Below are 19,570 nucleotides of genomic sequence, written 5' to 3' on the forward strand. Positions count from 1 at the left end.
GAATGCATTTCTTAGGTTACTGCTCCAGATTCCTCAAAGGTCTTTCCAAATGGTGCTGGTAGACAAGCAGGGCATAGACAAACAACGCTACCCGTTTCCAATCACAGCGGCTGAATTATTCACCACCATCGACACTTTCCCCCTCCGCAAAGACGAGATGCTGGTACAGCAGGAGGCGGGCCAGACCTGCCAGTCATAAAACGCCGAGTACACTTCCATGGACTGTCAGCCATCTTTGAGCTTTCCCTCCTTCGTCACAGCAGAAAAGACTCGGATCTCCCGTTTCCATCCACATGTCACACGTTCCTACCTGAACCAAATCTGCCCTGTATCCTGTGTGCGCGAGCATGTCTGTTTGTTTGTGTGTGTGTGTCAAAAGTTTGGATGTCAGTCATGGTGCTAATCACACAGTGCATTACAGTCATACTGATTCCTGTGTCTTGTCTGTATTTTATTTGTTCTATTATTATTATTATTTTCAAAGCAGAATAATTGTCTTACTACTTTGTAAAAAAAAAAGAAGTCTTTTTACTGTATGAACTGGAAGACCTTTCACCTAATATTTATGTCGCACCTTTCCCAATAAGGATGTACTCTGTACATGCAGTGCATCTGTGTCTGAATTTGCAAACACTGATTAAATATGTCTAGTGCGAAGGATGTGCTCCTGTGTGCGTCAGTGTGAGGAAGCAGTCTGCAAAAGTGCCCGAGGACAAGTAAAGAGAGAAAGTTAAGAGGGCAAATGATTCACAGGAGAACTCGATAAGTCAGTACTAAATATTTTCCTAAAATACAAATTGTCCTTGAAGCAAAAAAACTTCCTTCCACAACTTAAAAAAACCCACTGAATGCAGTGATTTGCAAAACATTTAAACCTTATGTTTAATTGAGTAATCTGAGGAAAACCTTGAATATTTAATGTATTCTTATTTTGAATTTTATGCCTTAACAATCCTCAGCTTCGTTTTGTGTTCAGTATCACTTACTAGGTTGTTCCAAAGAAAGGATGTGCAGCAGACAAATTCTGGTTCCAGGACTGTTTTTGCAACACTGCATTTTAAATATGGGAAATTTTTTTTTTTATAAGAGCCAATAAGGGCATGCTATGATGTTTAGCTCTTTGTTTGACATCTGGTTAATAGTCCTACAGCTCAATGGTCCACTGGTTTTCTTTGGGAAAAGGAAAGATGTGGAAGCATGCAGAGAATCACACATCCTAGTCTGGCATATTTATGACCTTTGAAGGTCTTCAGTTAGATGATTCCTGAACTTGACATTTAAATTTTCATGAATATGCCTCATAGCTTATGAAAAAACAAAACAAAATATTCAGATTATTAGTATATTTATTTCAGTTTGCGTGAAATACAATTTAAACAGTATGAATACTTTGCATCTTCAGTACAATCAGCCACAATCATGTTGTTGACTCCACAGTTACCCAGATGTTTTTTTTTCATCATCCATCAAAACATAAACAGAATACTGGAAGGGAAAAGGTGCACAAGCAACAGGGATGACGGCAGTTTTGAGAAGATCATCAAGAAAAGTTTATTCAAGAACTGACTGAGGATGATGTCATTGTATCAAGAGCCACGACACACAAACACATCTTTAGGAAAGAAGCTACAAATGTCTCATTCCTAATATTAAGTCAGTCCTGAACCACAGACATCAGAAAGCGTCTTACCTGGACTGTTCCTCAGTGATCCAAAGTCCTCTTTTTAGATGAAATCACATTTTGCTTTTCTTTTTAGAAATCAAATTTTAGAAATTAAATTCTGGTGGAAGAGTGGAGACACAGCGAATCCAAGGTGTTAACGAGTCCCATGGGATGTTTCTGCAATATAATGATTGTGGTTTCCCCAACATCTCCTGGTGTTGGCTAGCCTGAACATTAAAAATTTAAACTATGGGGATATTTTTCCTTTTTTTTTGCTTTTATTATTTATTTTATATTATTTTCACTTGCTACACATGGGACAGACATGACTGGGGGAAAGAAAAGAGAAAAAAGAAAGAGGGAAAGAAAAACAGTGATAAAGGGCAAAAAACAAAACAAACAGACAAAAAAAATACATATCAATCACCTGGCTCACCGGTTGAGAAAGAATAAAGAGAAAACAAGCAAAAAAAAAAGAGCAATATAATAAACATCATCTATGTGAATATAACAGTAAATACTAAATATTGAATATTACAGGGAGTGCAGAATTATTAGGCAAGTTGTATTTTTGAGGAATAATGTTATTATTGAACAACAACCATGTTCTCAATGAACCCAAAAAACTCATTAATATCAAAGCTGAATGTTTTTGGAAGTAGTTTTTAGTTTGTTTTTAGTTTTAGCTATTTTAGGGGGATATCTGTGTGTGCAGGTGACTATTACTGTGCATAATTATTAGGCAACTTAACAAAAAACAAATATATACCCATTTCAATTATTTATTTTTACCAGTGAAACCAATATAACATCTCCACATTCACAAATATACATTTCTGACATTCAAAAACAAAACAAAAACAAATCAGCGACCAATATAGCCACCTTTCTTTGCAAGGACACTCAAAAGCCTGCCATCCATGGATTCTGTCAGTGTTTTGATCTGTTCACCATCAACATTGCGTGCAGCAGCAACCACAGCCTCCCAGACACTGTTCAGAGAGGTGTACTGTTTTCCCTCCTTGTAAATCTCACATTTGATGATGGACCACAGGTTCTCAATGGGGTTCAGATCAGGTGAACAAGGAGGCCATGTCATTAGTTTTTCTTCTTTTATACCCTTTCTTGCCAGCCACGCTGTGGAGTACTTGGACGCGTGTGATGGAGCATTGTCCTGCATGAAAATCATGTTTTTATTGAAGGATGGAGACTTCTTCCTGTACCACTGCTTGAAGAAGGTGTCTTCCAGAAACTGGCAGTAGGACTGGGAGTTGAGCTTGACTCCATCCTCAACCCGAAAAGGCCCCACAAGCTCATCTTTGATGATACCAGCCCAAACCAGTACTCCACCTCCACCTTGCTGGCGTCTGAGTCGGACTGGAGCTCTCTGCCCTTTACCAATCCAGCCACGGGCCCATCCATCTGGCCCATCAAGACTCACTCTCATTTCATCAGTCCATAAAACCTTAGAAAAACCAGTCTTGAGATATTTCTTGGCCCAGTCTTGACGTTTCAGCTTGTGTGTCTTGTTCAGTGGTGGTCGTCTTTCAGCCTTTCTTACCTTGGCCATGTCTCTGAGTATTGCACACCTTGTGCTTTTGGGCACTCCAGTGATGTTGCAGCTCTGAAATATGGCCAAACTGGTGGCAAGTGGCATCTTGGCAGCTGCACGCTTGACTTTTCTCAGTTCATGGGCAGTTATTTTGTGCCTTGGTTTTTCCACACGCTTCTTGCGACCCTGTTGACTATTTTGAATGAAACGCTTGATTGTTCGATGATCACGCTTCAGAAGCTTTGCAATTTTGAGACTGCTGCATCCCTCTGCAAGATATCTCACTATTTTTGAATTTTCTGAGCCTGTCAAGTCCTTCTTTTGACCCATTTTGCCAAAGGAAAGGACGTTGCCTAATAATTATGCACACCTGATATAGGGTGTTGATGTCATTAGACCACACCCATTCTCATTACAGAGATGCACATCACTTAATATGCTTAATTGGTAGTAGGCTTTCGAGCCTATACAGCTTGGAGTAAGACAACATGCATGAAGAGGATGATGTGGACAAAATACTCATTTGCCTAATAATTCTGCACTCCCTGTATTGTGCGGCACGTAGGATCGACACTGCACAGTGTGCTTTGAGGTAGGAGCTAAAAAGGGTGTAGCTTGTGTCTGTGAGCACCTGTGTGTACACCTGTGAGCGCGCTTGTATTTAAAAGGTTCCTTCATGTAATGATCTGCTAGAGGGTGTGGGGAGCCATAGCCCCGTCCTCCTGGGCATGAAGCAGGTATGGAGGAGATCCAGGCTCCAGACATCCAGAGGCCCTCAGAGCACACGAGACCAAGGAAGACCAACGGAGGGGCAACCGTTCTACTATCCCGGAAAGAGCTGAGGAGAGCCCCAAATGAGGGGTCACTCACCAGTCACGAAGCAGAAGCCAGGGGGGGTTGCAGTGACGTGCTCGTGAGCTCCGCCGGCAGCCAGCTGTGCCAGAGTGACCAAGCCCCAGGCTGAGGGCACCCCACCCCCGAAGAGGTCCGAGCGAGCCCCAGGCTCCAGGCTCCGACAAGCAGCCACAAGGAGTGAGCCGGTGCGTACCTGGACGCCCATCCCCGGACACAAAGAACCGCCCGATGTCTGCGGGCGTCGGCCACTGGCAGGGGGAGTGGTGAGGGGAGATAGGCCTCCATACCTTGGAGGGCCTGAGATGTCCCCAGAGAGGTGGCGTCTGATACCCAACCTGACATAAAGACACAAACAAACAGGCACACACAGATACAAACATCCATTCCCACCCTCATGCTCTCATATGCAATTACTCAGCAATCACCCAACGTGGAGACAGACATAAATAGACACTGTACACACAATCACACTCCCCAAGCGTACTCTAAGCCCCGGGTCTAGGTACCCTTGCCCCTGGAGGGGGAAACTGCACCCAGACCCAGCTATGGGGATATTTTTCCACTTTCTAGGTGACCTTAAGGCCACAGAATTAAACCTGTTACGATGTTGAGCTCTTTATTGGATATGTTGTTTGATAGCTGCACGTACAGAAGCATTCTGAAAACAAGTGTTTATAAAGTGTTTATAAAGTCCAGTGTGAAGTTTCCAGGTCATCTGCTGGTGTTGGTTGAACGTGATAAAACAAAGTGGATGAAAATCGATGCAGCCATCAAAAAGGAGATTGGAAAGCACTTCATGTTTCCAGCTGTACGTAGATGCTGATTTCCCTTTCAAACAGGTCTTATCATCCCACAGTGCCTAAACTGCCACCAAATGGTTTGCTGACCATATTGTCATTGCACTTGATTGACCAAACTCACCTGAACCAGATCTCAGGAAACACGTAAGCAGTGCCACAAGCCGAGTGCCTTCATGGCACACTGCACTGATGCAGGAATCTGCGGTAAAATGAGTCAAACAATGACTGAACGTATAAATGAACACGTTTTTAAGACTGAGCCAAAGTAAAATCAAGACTAAAATGGGTACAGTGTATGGAAAGAGTGTTTAATTCAAAATATTCTCGTAACACATTTGGGATGAAATAGGCTTTCAAACAGTGAATCTGATGCATGGAAACCAGACAACAGAGAGTACATGCTGTACATCAAGAGTTTTCTCAGTAATTGGGTATTGCACGACTTGTCATGTATGCTGGACAGTTAACACATGTATTATTACTATAACTGGGTGTCAAACTGGGAGCTGAGAGTGGACGTTTTCAGAGGACAAGCAGACAAAATTGGCATTCCACATAAAGAATTGCTCTACGGAGTTTATCTTGAGATGAGTTTTTGTTAACTGTGCGTTTCAACGCATGACGGTGGACCACAGAGCTCCGGGCGACAGGGGCAAGGTCACCGACTGTCACCGGCTCATTACTGAGATGGAGGCGCTCGCCTCAGTGCTGACTCACTCTTAGCAAACAGCCTCCTTCTCAGGGGTTGCTGGGAACGCACTTCAAATAACTGTTTTCTAGGAGTAAAGTGACAATGTCAGTGCTTTATATAATCTTTTCTTTTTCTCTAATACCATGCATTTTCTATTATCACACTGATACAGTGTTAAGCAATTTACATCAAAGCTAGTCTAAGCTGGGTAATCTGTAATTATTTAGTCAATCAAAACAAAACAAAAACAAAACAAAGCAACTTTCTTTTTCCCCCTCAAAGAATAGGACTACGTCAGGTTTGGACTACAAAACAGCAGAAAGGTGTCAGGGGTTGGGGTAGAAGACAAGCATTGTGCGCATCACACAGGTCATGAAAGAATGCAAACTACTGGCTAGTGACATTTTCCAAATCATGTTACATCTGCTGTTTTGTTCGTGCGACAATGTAGGGTCAAGTGAATAAGGCCCGAGTCACACAGCCATAGAGACTGATGGCACTTACCAGCAAAAATCCTTGACCTGTTTAAGAACATGTATTTGTGTTTGTTGCCTTGGTTGCTAACAGACTGTTCAGGTTGTAGTTATTGTCAGAGACGCGCCAGCTACTCACTGAGTGATAGCGCCATTGTGAAAAGTGCGATAATAACCACAACAGTTGCACCTTTGACTTTTACTTTGAAGGTGAAGGTTCTGGGTTTTCCATTTGCCTTGCATTTTCTAAAGTTTATTTAGCACTTCGCTAGTTGTTAATGAGTGTTTCTAGGCAAGAAGGCATCTTTCACACAAATTACAGCCAAACTTGACACCCTGCTAACAGCCAAGGCAATTGCAAGGTTTTTGGTGCAGCAGCCTCTTTGAGACTTTACCCAGCAACATCCAGCAACCACTTGCAAACCAGTTGGGGAATACAGATTTTACTCATGATCGGTGGTTGCATGACATTCAATATGACGGACAACTCAAGCAATGTGCACAAATTACCTCTATTACTGGTCAAATAATTTCAGTCTATAACGGCGTAATCTCAAAGGCCATAGTGTCGTCTGAACCTAGCATAAAGCTGCATACACACAGGGAGCGATTTGCTTGACCCATCGTTTTGGTAAACGACGCATAAATTCCAGGGTAAGGGTTAGGGTTATATGTGGTTACTAGTTAACCCTCTAATTTACTTAGTACTTGCTTAAGCCACTTGCCTTGAAGTTGAGGAAAGCTTGTCTCAGTACCCATCAACTTTGTGGCAGTGTTTTCCCCCTCCTCCACCCATGGTAGCTTAAAGTTGCCAAATGTCATTGACTTGCTGTAGCATTTTACTGCAAACCGCTTCCCGTGCAGATGCACTTTAAAAGGACAACAGCCATGCAAGCAGCAAACCTAAACGCTACAGTTAGCATACCGATAGTGTGATGTTTAGCTTTACTGTGTTAGCATGCTAACATTTGCAAATTAGCACTTTGTTCTGACCAGATGGGGGCACTAAACAAATGTTCAGATTGCAAGAGTTATTAAAAGAGAATTCTAAGAGGGTTATGAATGCCATAACATTTTGTTCACACAATTTATAGGTTGAAGATATTGTATTCAAAATTCAAATGCGACCCTTGAGCGGCTGATTGAGAAAGTTGGGTTCACTAGGATGCGCCAACCAGGAACTATTCATGATTCACCAGCACAGCAGTTTTGAACACTGATATAACCACTTTACAGGATAAGTGAAACCTTCCTCCAGCAGGCAAAGCCCAAGGGAATATTAGGGAATCATTATCATCCTGAGGGTACATCCTATGGGGACAATGAACGTACAGGATTCACAACATCCTTCTATTGCTATACTATCCATGGAAAAATTACCCAGCTACACCCAGCTTCTCAAAAGTGACTTTTTTCCTGCTCTTCTATTTCAATGTCAACTAAGTAAATTTCATTTTATTTCTCATTTTATTAAATTATATGTATGCATATGTAATTTAAATCTCTCCAAGTGTTCTGTTGCTAATCTTTTCTTTAATCTAAAAGAAAGCCTATGAAGAAGTAAATTCAAGTGAAAGTACTTCTTGAGTACTTGAGCAGCACAGTAGTAAGAGTGAGTCACTTTCTACACCTGTACGCAGCTGTTTGAGGGGATGAACTCAACATCCCATGTGCTTCAAAACAGGATTCAGCTTTGCTGTTTATAAGGGGAGTGTTCACATTTATTTATAACTGATCGGTGCCTCGTCTAATGCCTTGTGAATGGTCTCCAGCCGCTACATGCAGAAATGACTCACAGAGACACAGGCGGACATATTGGGAGTCACCCTGTGCTTATTCAGAAGGTACAGTATGTTAAATACAGCACTTGGTTTTCCATAAACAGCAGTGTTTGGTCAAGACTAGATGCTTTTGAGGGCTGAGGGGCACATGTGAATGAATTTGTAAGGCATGACTGGCTCCTGTGGATGGGAGAAGGGATCTGAAGAGAAAAGAAGCAGGGAGAGGCATGGGCTTTGTTCCTATTCTGAGTCCTGACCCCTTCACTGCCTTCTTTTTTTACCCCTTGACCGCTCCGCTTTTCTAGCTCCTCCTCACACCTTCAGACGACTTCTTTCCCTTCTCCCTTCCAGTCTCAGTCTTTTCTCTAGCTGTGCTTCGTTTGGGTTCATGTATTGTGCTTGCACATGCTGGATCGCAGCATCAGAGTGCACTCATGAGGGACTTCAGGATTTTCAATCATTCGTTGCCACAGCCGCTTTTCCTCCCCATACGAGTCCATCCAGTCGACCTCCTTCCCATAGCTTTCCCCTGATGGGAGCAGAGAGAAACACACACATTTGTTTTACTTTGTTAGAACTAGACAGCCCACAGTTAATAGGATTTCCATATGCTTTATGATTTTTGCTTAATGTGCAAACCGTGCATGTGCTTGAAGAGAACTACTAGAGTAAGGTTTGCATGAGGCAGTTTTCTTTTCCTCATACACCAATAATACCTGTCCTTATTTTTGTACAGACATATGGATGTTTACATTTAATTCGAGCAGAGTTTAAAATAGTGATGTCAGTATATGTCGAAATAATGCCTGTGACTCTAATCTCGGACATAGTCCGAAAAACAAAAAAGTATATTTATAAGTGTGGGAAATCTAAAATGTAGGCTGAAGTGGGAAAATGTCTGTTACACTGTGGATGTGACAGGACTGTAGCAAAATTATGAATAAATATAAATACGTCTGACTTTGGCTCACAGGAAAATTTTAATTAATGTGATAAATAAAAGCATCCATTCAAGCAGATATACAACATATGAGTTGTTTAAAAAATAATAAAACATTTTCTGCAACATTTTGACTGTAACAGAAAAAATACATGGAAATTCCTTCTCTCATAACACTGGCTAACCAGATTATTTTGTTTTCCTGCCACACAGTCTTACCTGTGCCAGCTCCCAGCCTCACCCCTCCCAGGAAGACGTTGCTGGACACAGTTTCTTTGTCCCACACAGTCAGCTCCAGGCAGACGTTGTTGAGGTCTCCCGGCTGCAGGCCGCAGTAGGTGAAGGTGTGGTTCCACTGTGGGTTCACGGTGTGTCGCTCCACCACGGTCTTGTGCTTGGTTGACTTGTTGCTATCAGGGAGGAGGTATCTAAGAAAAAGGATAGAAGTTACTTAGCATATACTCAAGCTGTGTTTTTTAAGAAATCACAATTTAGTCCACTATCATTCATTTTCCATACTGCATCAATATACTGGTAGGGGAAAATGGTATAAATAAATAAATAAATAAAATTCGGTCACTGAAAAGAAATCAGAGGACGACAAAAAAAAAAGACATGAGATGCTCCAAGAGATGCAAGACTGACCCAAAGAGATGAAACAGCTTCAGAAGTAGTAAAAAAGTGACTACAGAGGCAGAAAAATTAGTCCTGTTGTCTTAAACTGTGTCCATGTAACTTCATGATTTGGATTTACAACTAGTGCCAGATTTTAAACTGAAGAATAACACACTGTAAATGCCAAAATAGATTACATTTTCTGAAATGAGACGTCAAATATCATTTAGATCATTTACATTTGTAAGTTATATGTGTGCTTCATAAAAGCTGTGCCTACTCTGACGTAAAACCTCATTACCTCATTCAAATTCATAAACCAGTGTCTCACCCTTTCACAAAAGGATCCGAGTAGCCTCCAGACTTGACAGCAGTGAGATTTTTGGCTCCTTTGACCAGCAGCTCAACCATGCCCCCTTCAGGCAGAGTTAAAGGGCTCGTCTTTTTGCCCTTCAGAAAACTCTTTTTCACTGCGTTGGTAGGAAAAGCAGACAAATGAATCCATGTGCAAGCGAAAGTTTATAATGTATATGTAACATTAGATACAAAATTAAATAAAATCAGTCATAACAGTAAGAAAGAGATATCAATGACCTGTGCACACTGACTTACACAAAAAAAATCAATAAATAAATTGCACCTTTTTGCAGAATCAATAAAGGCATTAAGTTCAATAATATCTATCCCTACTAGCTACAAAGTAGTGACTCATGCTTGTAAAGCATATGGCCCTTCATGTTTTATTTATTCAGGAATTTCAGGATACAAATTTAATTCATGCAAACCACAGCAATGAAAACCATGCAGCCACATGTCACACATGACCACGTCAGTTACCATAGTTACATGCTTTATTATTATAAATATAAGCCAGCAAAGAGCAAAAGTTTCACAAAGGAAGTGTTTCGTATCTCTTCTGAGATGTGGTCAGTGAAAGATGATGGAAGCCTCAATTTAAACCCACCTTTAAAATGAAGACCTATGTTAACCAGTTTTTATGTTACTTAGTGTGATGAAATCCACACAAGCATCATCTGTTGCAGACAGCATAGTGGATATTTTTGGTGTAAGAACACAAACGTAGTTTTTCCATTTCTGTTCAATATTTTGGACATTTGCATTTTTCGCATTTTAAATAACTACTGCATGCTCATGATGCAGTATTGTTTGGTTTGTAATTTTTGTCAGGTGTTAGGTGGTTGCTAGGCAATGCAATCTCAACACAAAATAGCTTGCATAATTAAAGTTTTGCATTTGAAATCAATTAGATGTTGTGAAATTAAAATGATACAATGCTTTTATAAGACATTACAGGAGCATAAATTACAAATGGGCCTCTTTATCCACGATATAGATGAGTACCTTCAGGAGCCTAAGATGTACCTGGTTGCAAGCAAACAGATGTTGTGTACTGTAGTGATAAAATCTGGTGGTCAGGTGGTCATCTTATCAGGATTTTCACAAGAAAAGAACACACTAATCCCCCCCAAAAAGTCTCAGCTATAGCAGCTATTGTGCACATTGGACTTCAGCCCCTAGTTTAGAGCTGTGATTTAGCCCACTGCATTCCTTCCTTCTCAGATTTACCAGACCTGATCCATACATGCATCTGGTTAAGACAAGTATTAGTTTTGGAGAGTGTGTGTGTGCGTGTGTGTGTGGGGGCGTGTGTCTGTACACGTCTGTATGATTAAAAAGGGTCATATAGAAAAAAAAATATCAAAGAATTTCCTTCAGCCCTGACCCCTGTGACAATCCTCTGCTTGCACCAACCTTAACAACACCACTTGCTCTACAAAACCATGCAGTGCTTTATAGATGTCTAGGAATATTTTTCACTAGTCACAAACAGGAGGTCAGTTTCTGTTTTCTAATCATTTGGGCAGCAGTCGAGCAGTCGCGCTGCAGTAATTGGGGATAAAAACCAGGGAACGTCTGAAAGTAGCGAAAAACAATGTTTTCAGGTCAGACGGGGATAAGAAGGATTTTATTTAGATCCAAGAGGGTTGGGCAAATATATATTTATCCTCATTAGCAAATCAACAACTCACTGGTAGGTCACTCATTATCACAAACTCATGTTGTGCAGTCAAACATTATTCAGACCCTCAGAACTTCAAAGTTTTAAATATAACAAACATGTTTTTGATTTTGTGGTTTAAAATGTCACTAATAAGGAGCAAAGAAGAAGAAGAAGAATAACTCTGTTGATCCCCGAGGGAAATTCAAATGTCTGACAGCTCATCTGCGGTTTGTATGAGAACTGAAACCCTGATGGCTGTGGGTGCGAATGATTTTCTATATCTTGCTGTTTTACAACAGAGAGAGCAGAGTCTTCCAGTACTGATGGTTTTTGGTTTCATAAAGGTGTTGTAAAGGAGGAGATCAAAGTTATTTAGGATGGCTTTTAACGTCTTTCGTGTGCATCTTTCCACCACCTCCCCCAGCATGTCCAGTCTGGCTCCGATTACAGAGCTAGCTTTCTTCACTAGTTTGTCCAGTCTCCTTGCATCCTTGTTTCTGATGCTGCGTTCTCAGCAGACTGCTGCATAGAACAGCACACTTGCCAACACAGACTGACAGAACATCTGCAGCAATGTACTCCAGATGTCAAGAAATCTTATTATATACAGTATATCATACTGTAAAGTTTAATGGTGATGACAGCCATGAACATACCTTGTACTTGGTCCGCAGTCGGTGTGACGTTCTTTCCTTCAGGGATGTACTTCAACACAACAGTTAGTTCTCCTTTATACTGGAGCATTGCGTCTATACTGCCCTCCACCTACACACACACACACACACTAATAAACCAGATGCTCATATTTATACGAGGTAGCTGAAAAACACTATATGTGCTGATTCAGGCTGCCACCTTGGGCTGCAGTGTGTACCACTCCTCTATGTGGCAATCGAATTTCCAGGCGTCAAAGGCCAGCTCCACTTCTCCCAGGAAGCTGTTGCGTCCAAACCGGTCGTGGTGCCATATGGACACCTGCAGGGTTCGTGTCTCCAGCTGCGAGTGGCTGATCACATACTGAGAGAGAGGAAGTTCAAAAAAAAAAAAAAAAATCCCACAAGAGAAGATCAACTGAATGTCGTTTTATGATGTAACGTATTAATTCATTGCTCTCTAGCTCTCATTGAGTTTTCCTCTCACACACCCGCAGAGTCTCGTTGAAAACAGGGTTAATGGTGTTGGCCTTGATGCTCGTCTTCCTCTTGCTCTGTCGGGACTTATCTGGCAACAGGTAAGTCTTCACATACCTGCCACAAGAACACACAGCAGGTTATAACGGAGTCCTCTTACGCCATTGTGTGTGTGTGTGCGTGCGTGCTCTCTTACGCATCTGTGCGCTGCCTCCTCTCATCTCCTACTGCCAGGTTGTGACATTCTTTCACAAGGACACTGAGAGCGCCGGTCTTGTAGCTGTAGCTGACATTGAGCAGGATCTCGCCGCTCACCTTTGCGTTGCCATAGTCACCGGTCTCGCTGTACATGCTCATCGTGCTGTTTATACTGCTCTACGAGGCCAAGGTGAGAGATAAAGGCGTAGATATGAGACGGCGACGATAAAGGAGGGGAGAAGGGAGACAGGGGAGCATGTGACGCAAGAGAAGTGATGAAATACAGTGGAAACAAAACACGATGAACAAAAGAGGAGGAAAATCTGCACAATGTTCAGACTGAGACTGAGCCTCAGTCTGCACAATGTTCAGACTGAGGCTCACGTCAATCATTGCTGTCACTGGAAGTTTGAGGGAAGTGCAAAACGTGAAGCTTTCAGGGGGTATAAATGAGAAAAAGCATTTATATTCTGTCTGGAAATGTCAAGACATATGTAAGGATGCGTGACATGTAGCAGCGTGTAGACTTTGTAGAATTTGTCACTTGGCCAATCTTTTAGAAGTTTAACCGGCATTTGTTGCCATTTTTGGAAATTTCAGAGACTGAACATTAAAGATGTCGAGTCCACAGTCACATCAGACCTGTGAATGCAGCAAACTGTGTCAACTGAGAGTGTAGAGAGATGTGACTTTGCTTGAAGAACACTTGTTGCTGTTGGTCGTCAGCTTAAATAGTCAGATCCACAGGGTTATAACTGTCATAGAAATTAGGTCTGCTCCATCAAATAAAAGCCACATTAGCAAACATGTAATATAATAAAAGTGAACTTTTTTTTTTTAAAGTTAAAAAGCGGTAAAATTCTGACTTGGGTGGCTGCTCCTCCTGAATTTTCACTGTTTGCCCATCAAATTAAACAGTAACATTTTTATGCCACATTCACCATCACAATTTTCCCCCTCACACTGAACTCTTGCCAAACCTATTTCTCTGAGGAAAAAAAAAATTTGCAATCACAGCAGGTAATTATGTCTGGAACATGTCTTTAAAAGCATGACTGCTGTAGCTCCAGACAGGATAAAACTGGCATAATCCACTGATAATAATATTGCTATCCAGGGAGCAAAAGACTCCAGAAGCCAGAATTGAGCCACGTTGGCTCTCTCACCCCACCTCTACTGTAAAGTCTTACTCATTTATTTCCTGCAGGAAGTCAGCATGACAAATGGCTTTGTTAAATGCAAGGGGCACCAAATTAAAGCACCAACAGAAAAAAGGAAAAGTACGAGCAAAACCATGCAGTGAGCATGCAGTTACACTCAGAATATCATCTTATGGTATATTCATGAAAATTCTCTATATATTATTGAAACCTGCATGTAATATTTAGGTTCTGGTGCTTTGCTACGGCACCTTTACTGTGTGAATGTGCAATAAAAGCATGCACAACTACCAAAGGAGAGGCTTACAGTCTCAGCATCTGAGTCGGGGACATTGAGGTACCCCCACCTTCTTTCTGATCCAGGAGTGGAAGACTATTTATAAAAGAGGCAGAAACATATATGAAGAAAGATAGAAGAGGAAAGAGTGAGTACTGAGCTCTCTGATGTGTTAGAAATCACAGATTTACCAACTCGTCCAGCTGTGAAATCTGAAAATATGCAACGGATAGACAGCTGCTACGAGAAAGAAATGGGACATAACCCTTTAAACTATTAACCATCTTTTTAAAAATCGTTGCAGATTTAAATATTTAACTTTTCAATAACTGCTCATTAGCACTGCTCATATTAGTTTGGCTTCGTTTTAGTTGGATGTGCAGCAGACAAATCTGTAGAAGCTGTGTGATGCTATCATGTCAGCATGGACCATACTCTCTGAGGATGTTTCCAGCACCTTGTTGAATCAAAGCAGCTCTGAAGTCAAAAGACTAGCACAGTGTACCTAATAAAGTGGCAGATGAGTGAATATCAACCATTAGAGTGAAAATAATGACAATACAAAAAACCCCTGTATTTCAGTTCTAATGAGTGCAATAACAGTATTTTACTCTAATGTCCCTCAGCACTGATCAGCGGGTATCTGTGTCATACACATGTACGCACTTGGCTAGCTTTTTAGTTTGCTACAGTCATGAAAAAAAACACTACTATTTCCTTAAAAGTCTAATAAACGTATAGTTTAGTTGATATTTATGATATTTATACACATCGCCTTTACCCCCTACCTCACCAGAAAATAAAAAGGTTTCGTTAAAACCGAAAAAAAGGAAAAAAAACATGTCATAGATCATGGGAACCATTAAATGCCTCTAATAGTAGCTCATTGTGCCTTCATTATCCACAAAAGCCCTCTGTGCAGTGAATCACAGCAGTGGGCAGAGTATATTAGAGCTCGAGTCAGTGACAGCGAACTATCTGCATCACATCTCATCACCACCTTCTACTTCCATTCATACTGCCAACAGCAGCTCAGTGACTGCTACTGTAACAGAAAGATCGACTGTCAAACAGGCTGGCCATATCATCCATTTACCTACCCAGCTCTCAAACTAAACACGCTCACAAAGGAGACGAGCAGAGCGCAGTGAGTCATGAATAAGATTGTTATCTCGACATTTTAATAACTGCTTTTCTGCCAAAGTAGTTTAGAGCTGGCTGTGACTGATTCCCCTGAAGAAGTTAATATGCATATCTGAATCAAGTAAATGTATGAGCAATTAAGTAAAAAAAACACTATCGCTTTGATATTAAATGAAACTTAACTCTGTATTTGTATTCTGGGGCTTGACTACAGCAGATCTGCATGATCTGGAGAAAAGAGATGCTTCTTTGTCTCAGTCTGCCTGTTAGCAGCCAGTCGGTCCGGCCTCTGTCTGAAAAACGTAACATTAGCTCCAGGCCTCAGCCCTCTCTAAGAGCCCACTCTCTCTTCTTCAGTTCAAAGGCTTTTGGTTGAAAACAGGTGGACGAAAAACAGATTCAGACCAAAGTTATTTTAAACTAAAAACTAAAACTGGATGTGAAAAAACATTTCGGTTAACTGAAAAAACAAAACAAAACAAAACAAAAAGTTTAAATTGGGAAAATGAAAATATAATTTAAAGGTAATATTCTTTGTTTGTAGATTCGTTAGAGTGGCAAAAACTTTATTACAATTTACATGATGACGCTCTGATGCACGTGATTGTTGAGACTCTGGATGTCTATGAGACTGACCGTCAACTGCTTTTAAATAGTTGTTTTTATTGTAATACCTGAAGTGATTTTCCTAAATTGTACTCGTGACATTTTATTTCAAAAGACTAAAACCAATAAAAACTGAACTAAAACGAAACATCTTCAAACAGTAAAAACGAAACTGAAAGAAAAACTAAAAGGTAAAGAGAAATTTGAAAACGAATTAAAGAAAACAAAATATAATAACTCCGTTTTATCAGACTACACAGTAGTAGTCTGATAAAACGGTTGCTGGGCTACATCAGGTAATTATGATGTCATATTCTTGCTGACAGATGACAGACGACGTATAGGCTGGTGTCATCCCACACCTGTGAGATAGGTGCTATGGATCAACTGCAGTGTAAATAGACAGAGTGAGATATGGCTGTCTTGTTTTCAATAAAGCTTGAAAAAAAGAAAAACAGCTGCAGCTCGTATCTAGAGGACAGCAGAGGCTGCGCGTCTTTTAGTTTCCCTTTCCGCTTTTGGTGATTATAGTGTATCTTGTTTGGGCTTGAAATGGACAACGTGGCGGACATGACGAGTGAGAAAATGCAAAAAATCTGACACCTTAGTCTCTTTATTGGAACTTTGATAAACTACACATGATTAAACAATCAGTCATCATGCCTCAGAACTCACAGGGGAGCCATTTTTATGCTAATGTCGTGTTATGAGCGCCGTTCCACTTCCACAAAACGATCATCTCGAAATGCTTCTGCAGGACTGCAGATTGAGATCATTCCTCAGAGTTCATTAGAGGCCTCACATTACTTCCATTGTTAGTTTGAAATATAGATGGGTGCAGCTTCAAATCTTAGCTTTTCATATAAACACACATCTCCACTTTTCAGTATTTACATATGGATGACATATTTCCCGCAAAGCGCACATCATTAACCTACATAAACACACTTGCACGCCTCAAAGCAGTGACCCTTCCCTCCATACGACTACTTAGTTTACGGAAACAGGGTTAAGCTTTCCTATTACAGGAGGTGTTCGTGACACAGCTGAGTCTGTGTTTGCACAGTCAACACTAGAACGCACACATCTGAGTCACACATCTGGCGGTGAGCGCACGGTATGTGTGCATACGGAGCATAATCGTGTACCTGTTTGACCACATGGGAACTCCTATTACTATTTGATTTTGTGAGTGATCTAGCACGGGTGTTACCGTTGACACGGCGTTGCTGAGGCGTCTGCTCGTAATCTTGCTGTGGGCTGACATCAGGGCATCGATGTCCTCGTCGTCGTCAGAAAACTCCTGTGGATGACAGCGGATTCAGTCAGAAGGGAGATGACACGGGAGATGGCACGCGAGAAGCCGGCCAGAGCGTCTTTGTGCTCTGTGCAGTTTTCCATGCGGCAGCTGTGTGGGTGGATGCAGGCAGCTTCCATAAATTTAATCAGACAGGACCGGACAGAGAGCGGTAATAAAATTTTCACGAGCAAAACCACACTGTGGTTGTTTTTACAATGAACAGTGCATGAATGGATGAGTAGGTAAAGAAAAAAAAAACATTTGAGAGTTTTTCTGTTTGCTGCTCGCTGAAAAACAAACAAAGCAGCCCGACACTGACCATCACATCCTCCACCTGCTTTTGGCCTACATCTGTTTAGATGCCTGTCATGCTCTTTGAAGTGAGCTCTGAAGTGAAATTAACATTCAGTCCCACATCTGACGCATCGTGTCGAGTTCATCGGCCCACGGATCCCGAGCTTACTGTAGTGTGTAACCACATCATGTATAAATGCGCAACAGAGGGAAAAAAAAAATCTAGGTGCGGCAATTTCCCACTCAGAGATTTATGAGTTTGTTTGAAAAATCAAATGTGTGATGAGTGTGAAGGAGGAGTGGGGGTGGGATGATGGCGCTTACCGTTTCGTTGAGGCCGGGGACTGAGCGGCTTTTGACAGAGAGGGCACTGTCACTGGGTTCAGAGCCGGGAGATAACAGGTCACACTCTGATCGACTGTGATCTGATGAAGGAAGAGAGGGAAGAAGGCAAGAGAAATAAGGAAAACTGTTCTGAAGGTGCAGTGCTGTAACGTAAACACTGAGAAATATAGGCAGACAGCAGCGGACTTCTGGTCAGATTTGGAAACTTATTAACTTCCTATTTGCTCAATCGTGCCGTCTGCAGCAGATAAATCTTCTTGTTATGATGTAGGATTTCTTTTCCAACTATTTGTTGCTTTAAATTCAATTCAGTTCAATTCAGTTTTATTTATCTAGCGCCAAATCACAACAGCAGTCATCTCAAGGCGCTTATAATTACACATACAGAGGAAAAACCCAACAATCATGTGATCCCCTATGAGCAAGCACTTTAAAGACAGTGGGAAGGAAAAACTCCCTTTTAACAGGAAGAAACCTCCAGCAGAACCAGGCTCAGGGAGGGGCGGGGCCATCTGCTGCGACTGGTTGGAGTGAAATTAATTCATGTTCCTAAAATAGGTCTAAAAAACACAGTTTATTGAAAAAAATTTTTCAGAAAGATGCAAGAGACAGAGGTCCATTTAGGATCCTTGTCTTGTTGTAGAAGGCTGCTTATTTCAGTTTCACTTCTTAGCTGCATGCTATTTGCTTTCAGAGTTAAGTGACATTTGTGGAAATCCAATCTTCCTGATCCATCAGCTAAAGCAAGGCGCTTTTACTTCTCCCCTTTTCTCTCTGAACATTTGAAACCTTGGATTGCGGCCAAACAGCTCCATCTGAACTCCATGCCACTTGCTCCCAAAGAACTTATCCCATAAAATCGTCTTGCAGATTTGTTAGACCTCAGAAGGTTGATTCCGTTCATCGTGCGCAGCGTTTTCAGCAGGAGAAACGTTTTACCACTCGTCCAGATGAGCACCGTCAACTTTCTGGGATTCTCTTAGTCATTTCCATCTGACTTTTCTAATTAGATTGCAGGTAAAGCTTCCTTCCAATATCTCTGCTGTGTAGACCCTGTTTGTGCTTCAGCACTTTACCATAATCCCCGCGTCAGCTAAACCTTCCTGCAGGTACTCTGCAGTCATATGAGGGGGTTATGCAGAGCCTCTCTAATTAGAAAGTGCGCATTCCCTCCGCTCACTCAATGTTTTCTTCTTTTCTCCAGATCTTGTTTTGACTTCCAAAAATATCTCCTGAAATGTTTCTAAATTAAATTCTGGAGAGTAGAAACTGAAAGCTGAGGGGTCTTTTTTCATATCTCACATCAAGTTTTTATATTTTCAGTCAGTTTCCTGGAGGAGCCCGTCGGCTGTTGAGTGCCAGCACAAAAAAAACTTTAAGAGCTCATTTCTGCGTCCTTCCTCTCTCTTTTTATGCTGGAAAAACTGCCAGGCCTGGGAACTGAGAGTGAAGCCTTTTCCAAACTACACCCTTTTGCCTTTCTCACTGTTTAGAGCTGTGGCCTTAAATGAGCCTCAGGCAGCTTAAAAAAGTCTCAGAAAGAAAAATAAGCTGTGAATAGTTCTTATATAATCAGGCACAGAAAAATACTAAGACCAAAACAACTATTTTTTTACTGCTTTGGTCTGACAACTGGCTTTGAGTAGAGATTCAGCTTTGTTTGAACTAAAACCCTCATCAGAACCATTTTAAAAAACCTTGATAAAGTTACAGAGCCAGCAGAT

At 41.3% G+C, this 19,570-nt stretch overlaps 2 protein-coding genes across 7 annotated transcripts in view; one reads left to right on the plus strand and one right to left on the minus strand.

Moving 5' to 3' along the window:
- The window catches only part of srpx (sushi-repeat containing protein X-linked), a 28,050-nt gene extending 26,178 nt beyond the window's left edge, over positions 1–1,872 (plus strand). The window contains exon 10 of one of the 2 annotated variants that reach the window (XM_085384106.1): positions 16–1,867. In XM_085384106.1, coding sequence (XP_085240232.1) covers positions 16–199 — 184 coding nt within the window. In that variant the 3' untranslated portion in view covers positions 200–1,867. Of the gene's footprint in view, positions 1–15 lie in introns of both variants that reach the window. The other variant, XM_085384105.1, reaches the window with a different exon arrangement.
- Positions 1,873–5,157: 3,285 nt separating this feature from the next.
- sytl5 (synaptotagmin-like 5) overlaps positions 5,158–19,570 on the minus strand; it is a 48,200-nt gene continuing 33,787 nt past the window's right edge. For 4 of the 5 annotated variants that reach the window (XM_085384914.1, XM_085384913.1, XM_085384910.1 and 1 more), the window contains 10 exons: positions 17,826–17,926; positions 17,121–17,210; positions 14,189–14,254; positions 12,720–12,898; positions 12,538–12,640; positions 12,249–12,410; positions 12,050–12,158; positions 9,702–9,840; positions 8,975–9,183; positions 5,158–8,344 (listed from right to left, as the gene is read on the minus strand). In XM_085384914.1, the coding sequence (XP_085241040.1) occupies positions 8,202–8,344; positions 8,975–9,183; positions 9,702–9,840; positions 12,050–12,158; positions 12,249–12,410; positions 12,538–12,640; positions 12,720–12,898; positions 14,189–14,254; positions 17,121–17,210; positions 17,826–17,926 (1,301 nt within the window). In that variant the 3' untranslated portion in view covers positions 5,158–8,201. The remainder of the gene's footprint in view (positions 8,345–8,974; positions 9,184–9,701; positions 9,841–12,049; positions 12,159–12,248; positions 12,411–12,537; positions 12,641–12,719; positions 12,899–14,188; positions 14,255–17,120; positions 17,211–17,825; positions 17,927–19,570) is intronic. The other variant, XM_085384912.1, reaches the window with a different exon arrangement.

Source organism: Rhamphochromis longiceps, linkage group LG16, assembly GCF_057381845.1.
Source record: "Rhamphochromis longiceps isolate RC_006_pf linkage group LG16, R_longiceps_female_GT1.1, whole genome shotgun sequence".
NCBI lineage: Eukaryota > Metazoa > Chordata > Actinopteri > Cichliformes > Cichlidae > Rhamphochromis > Rhamphochromis longiceps.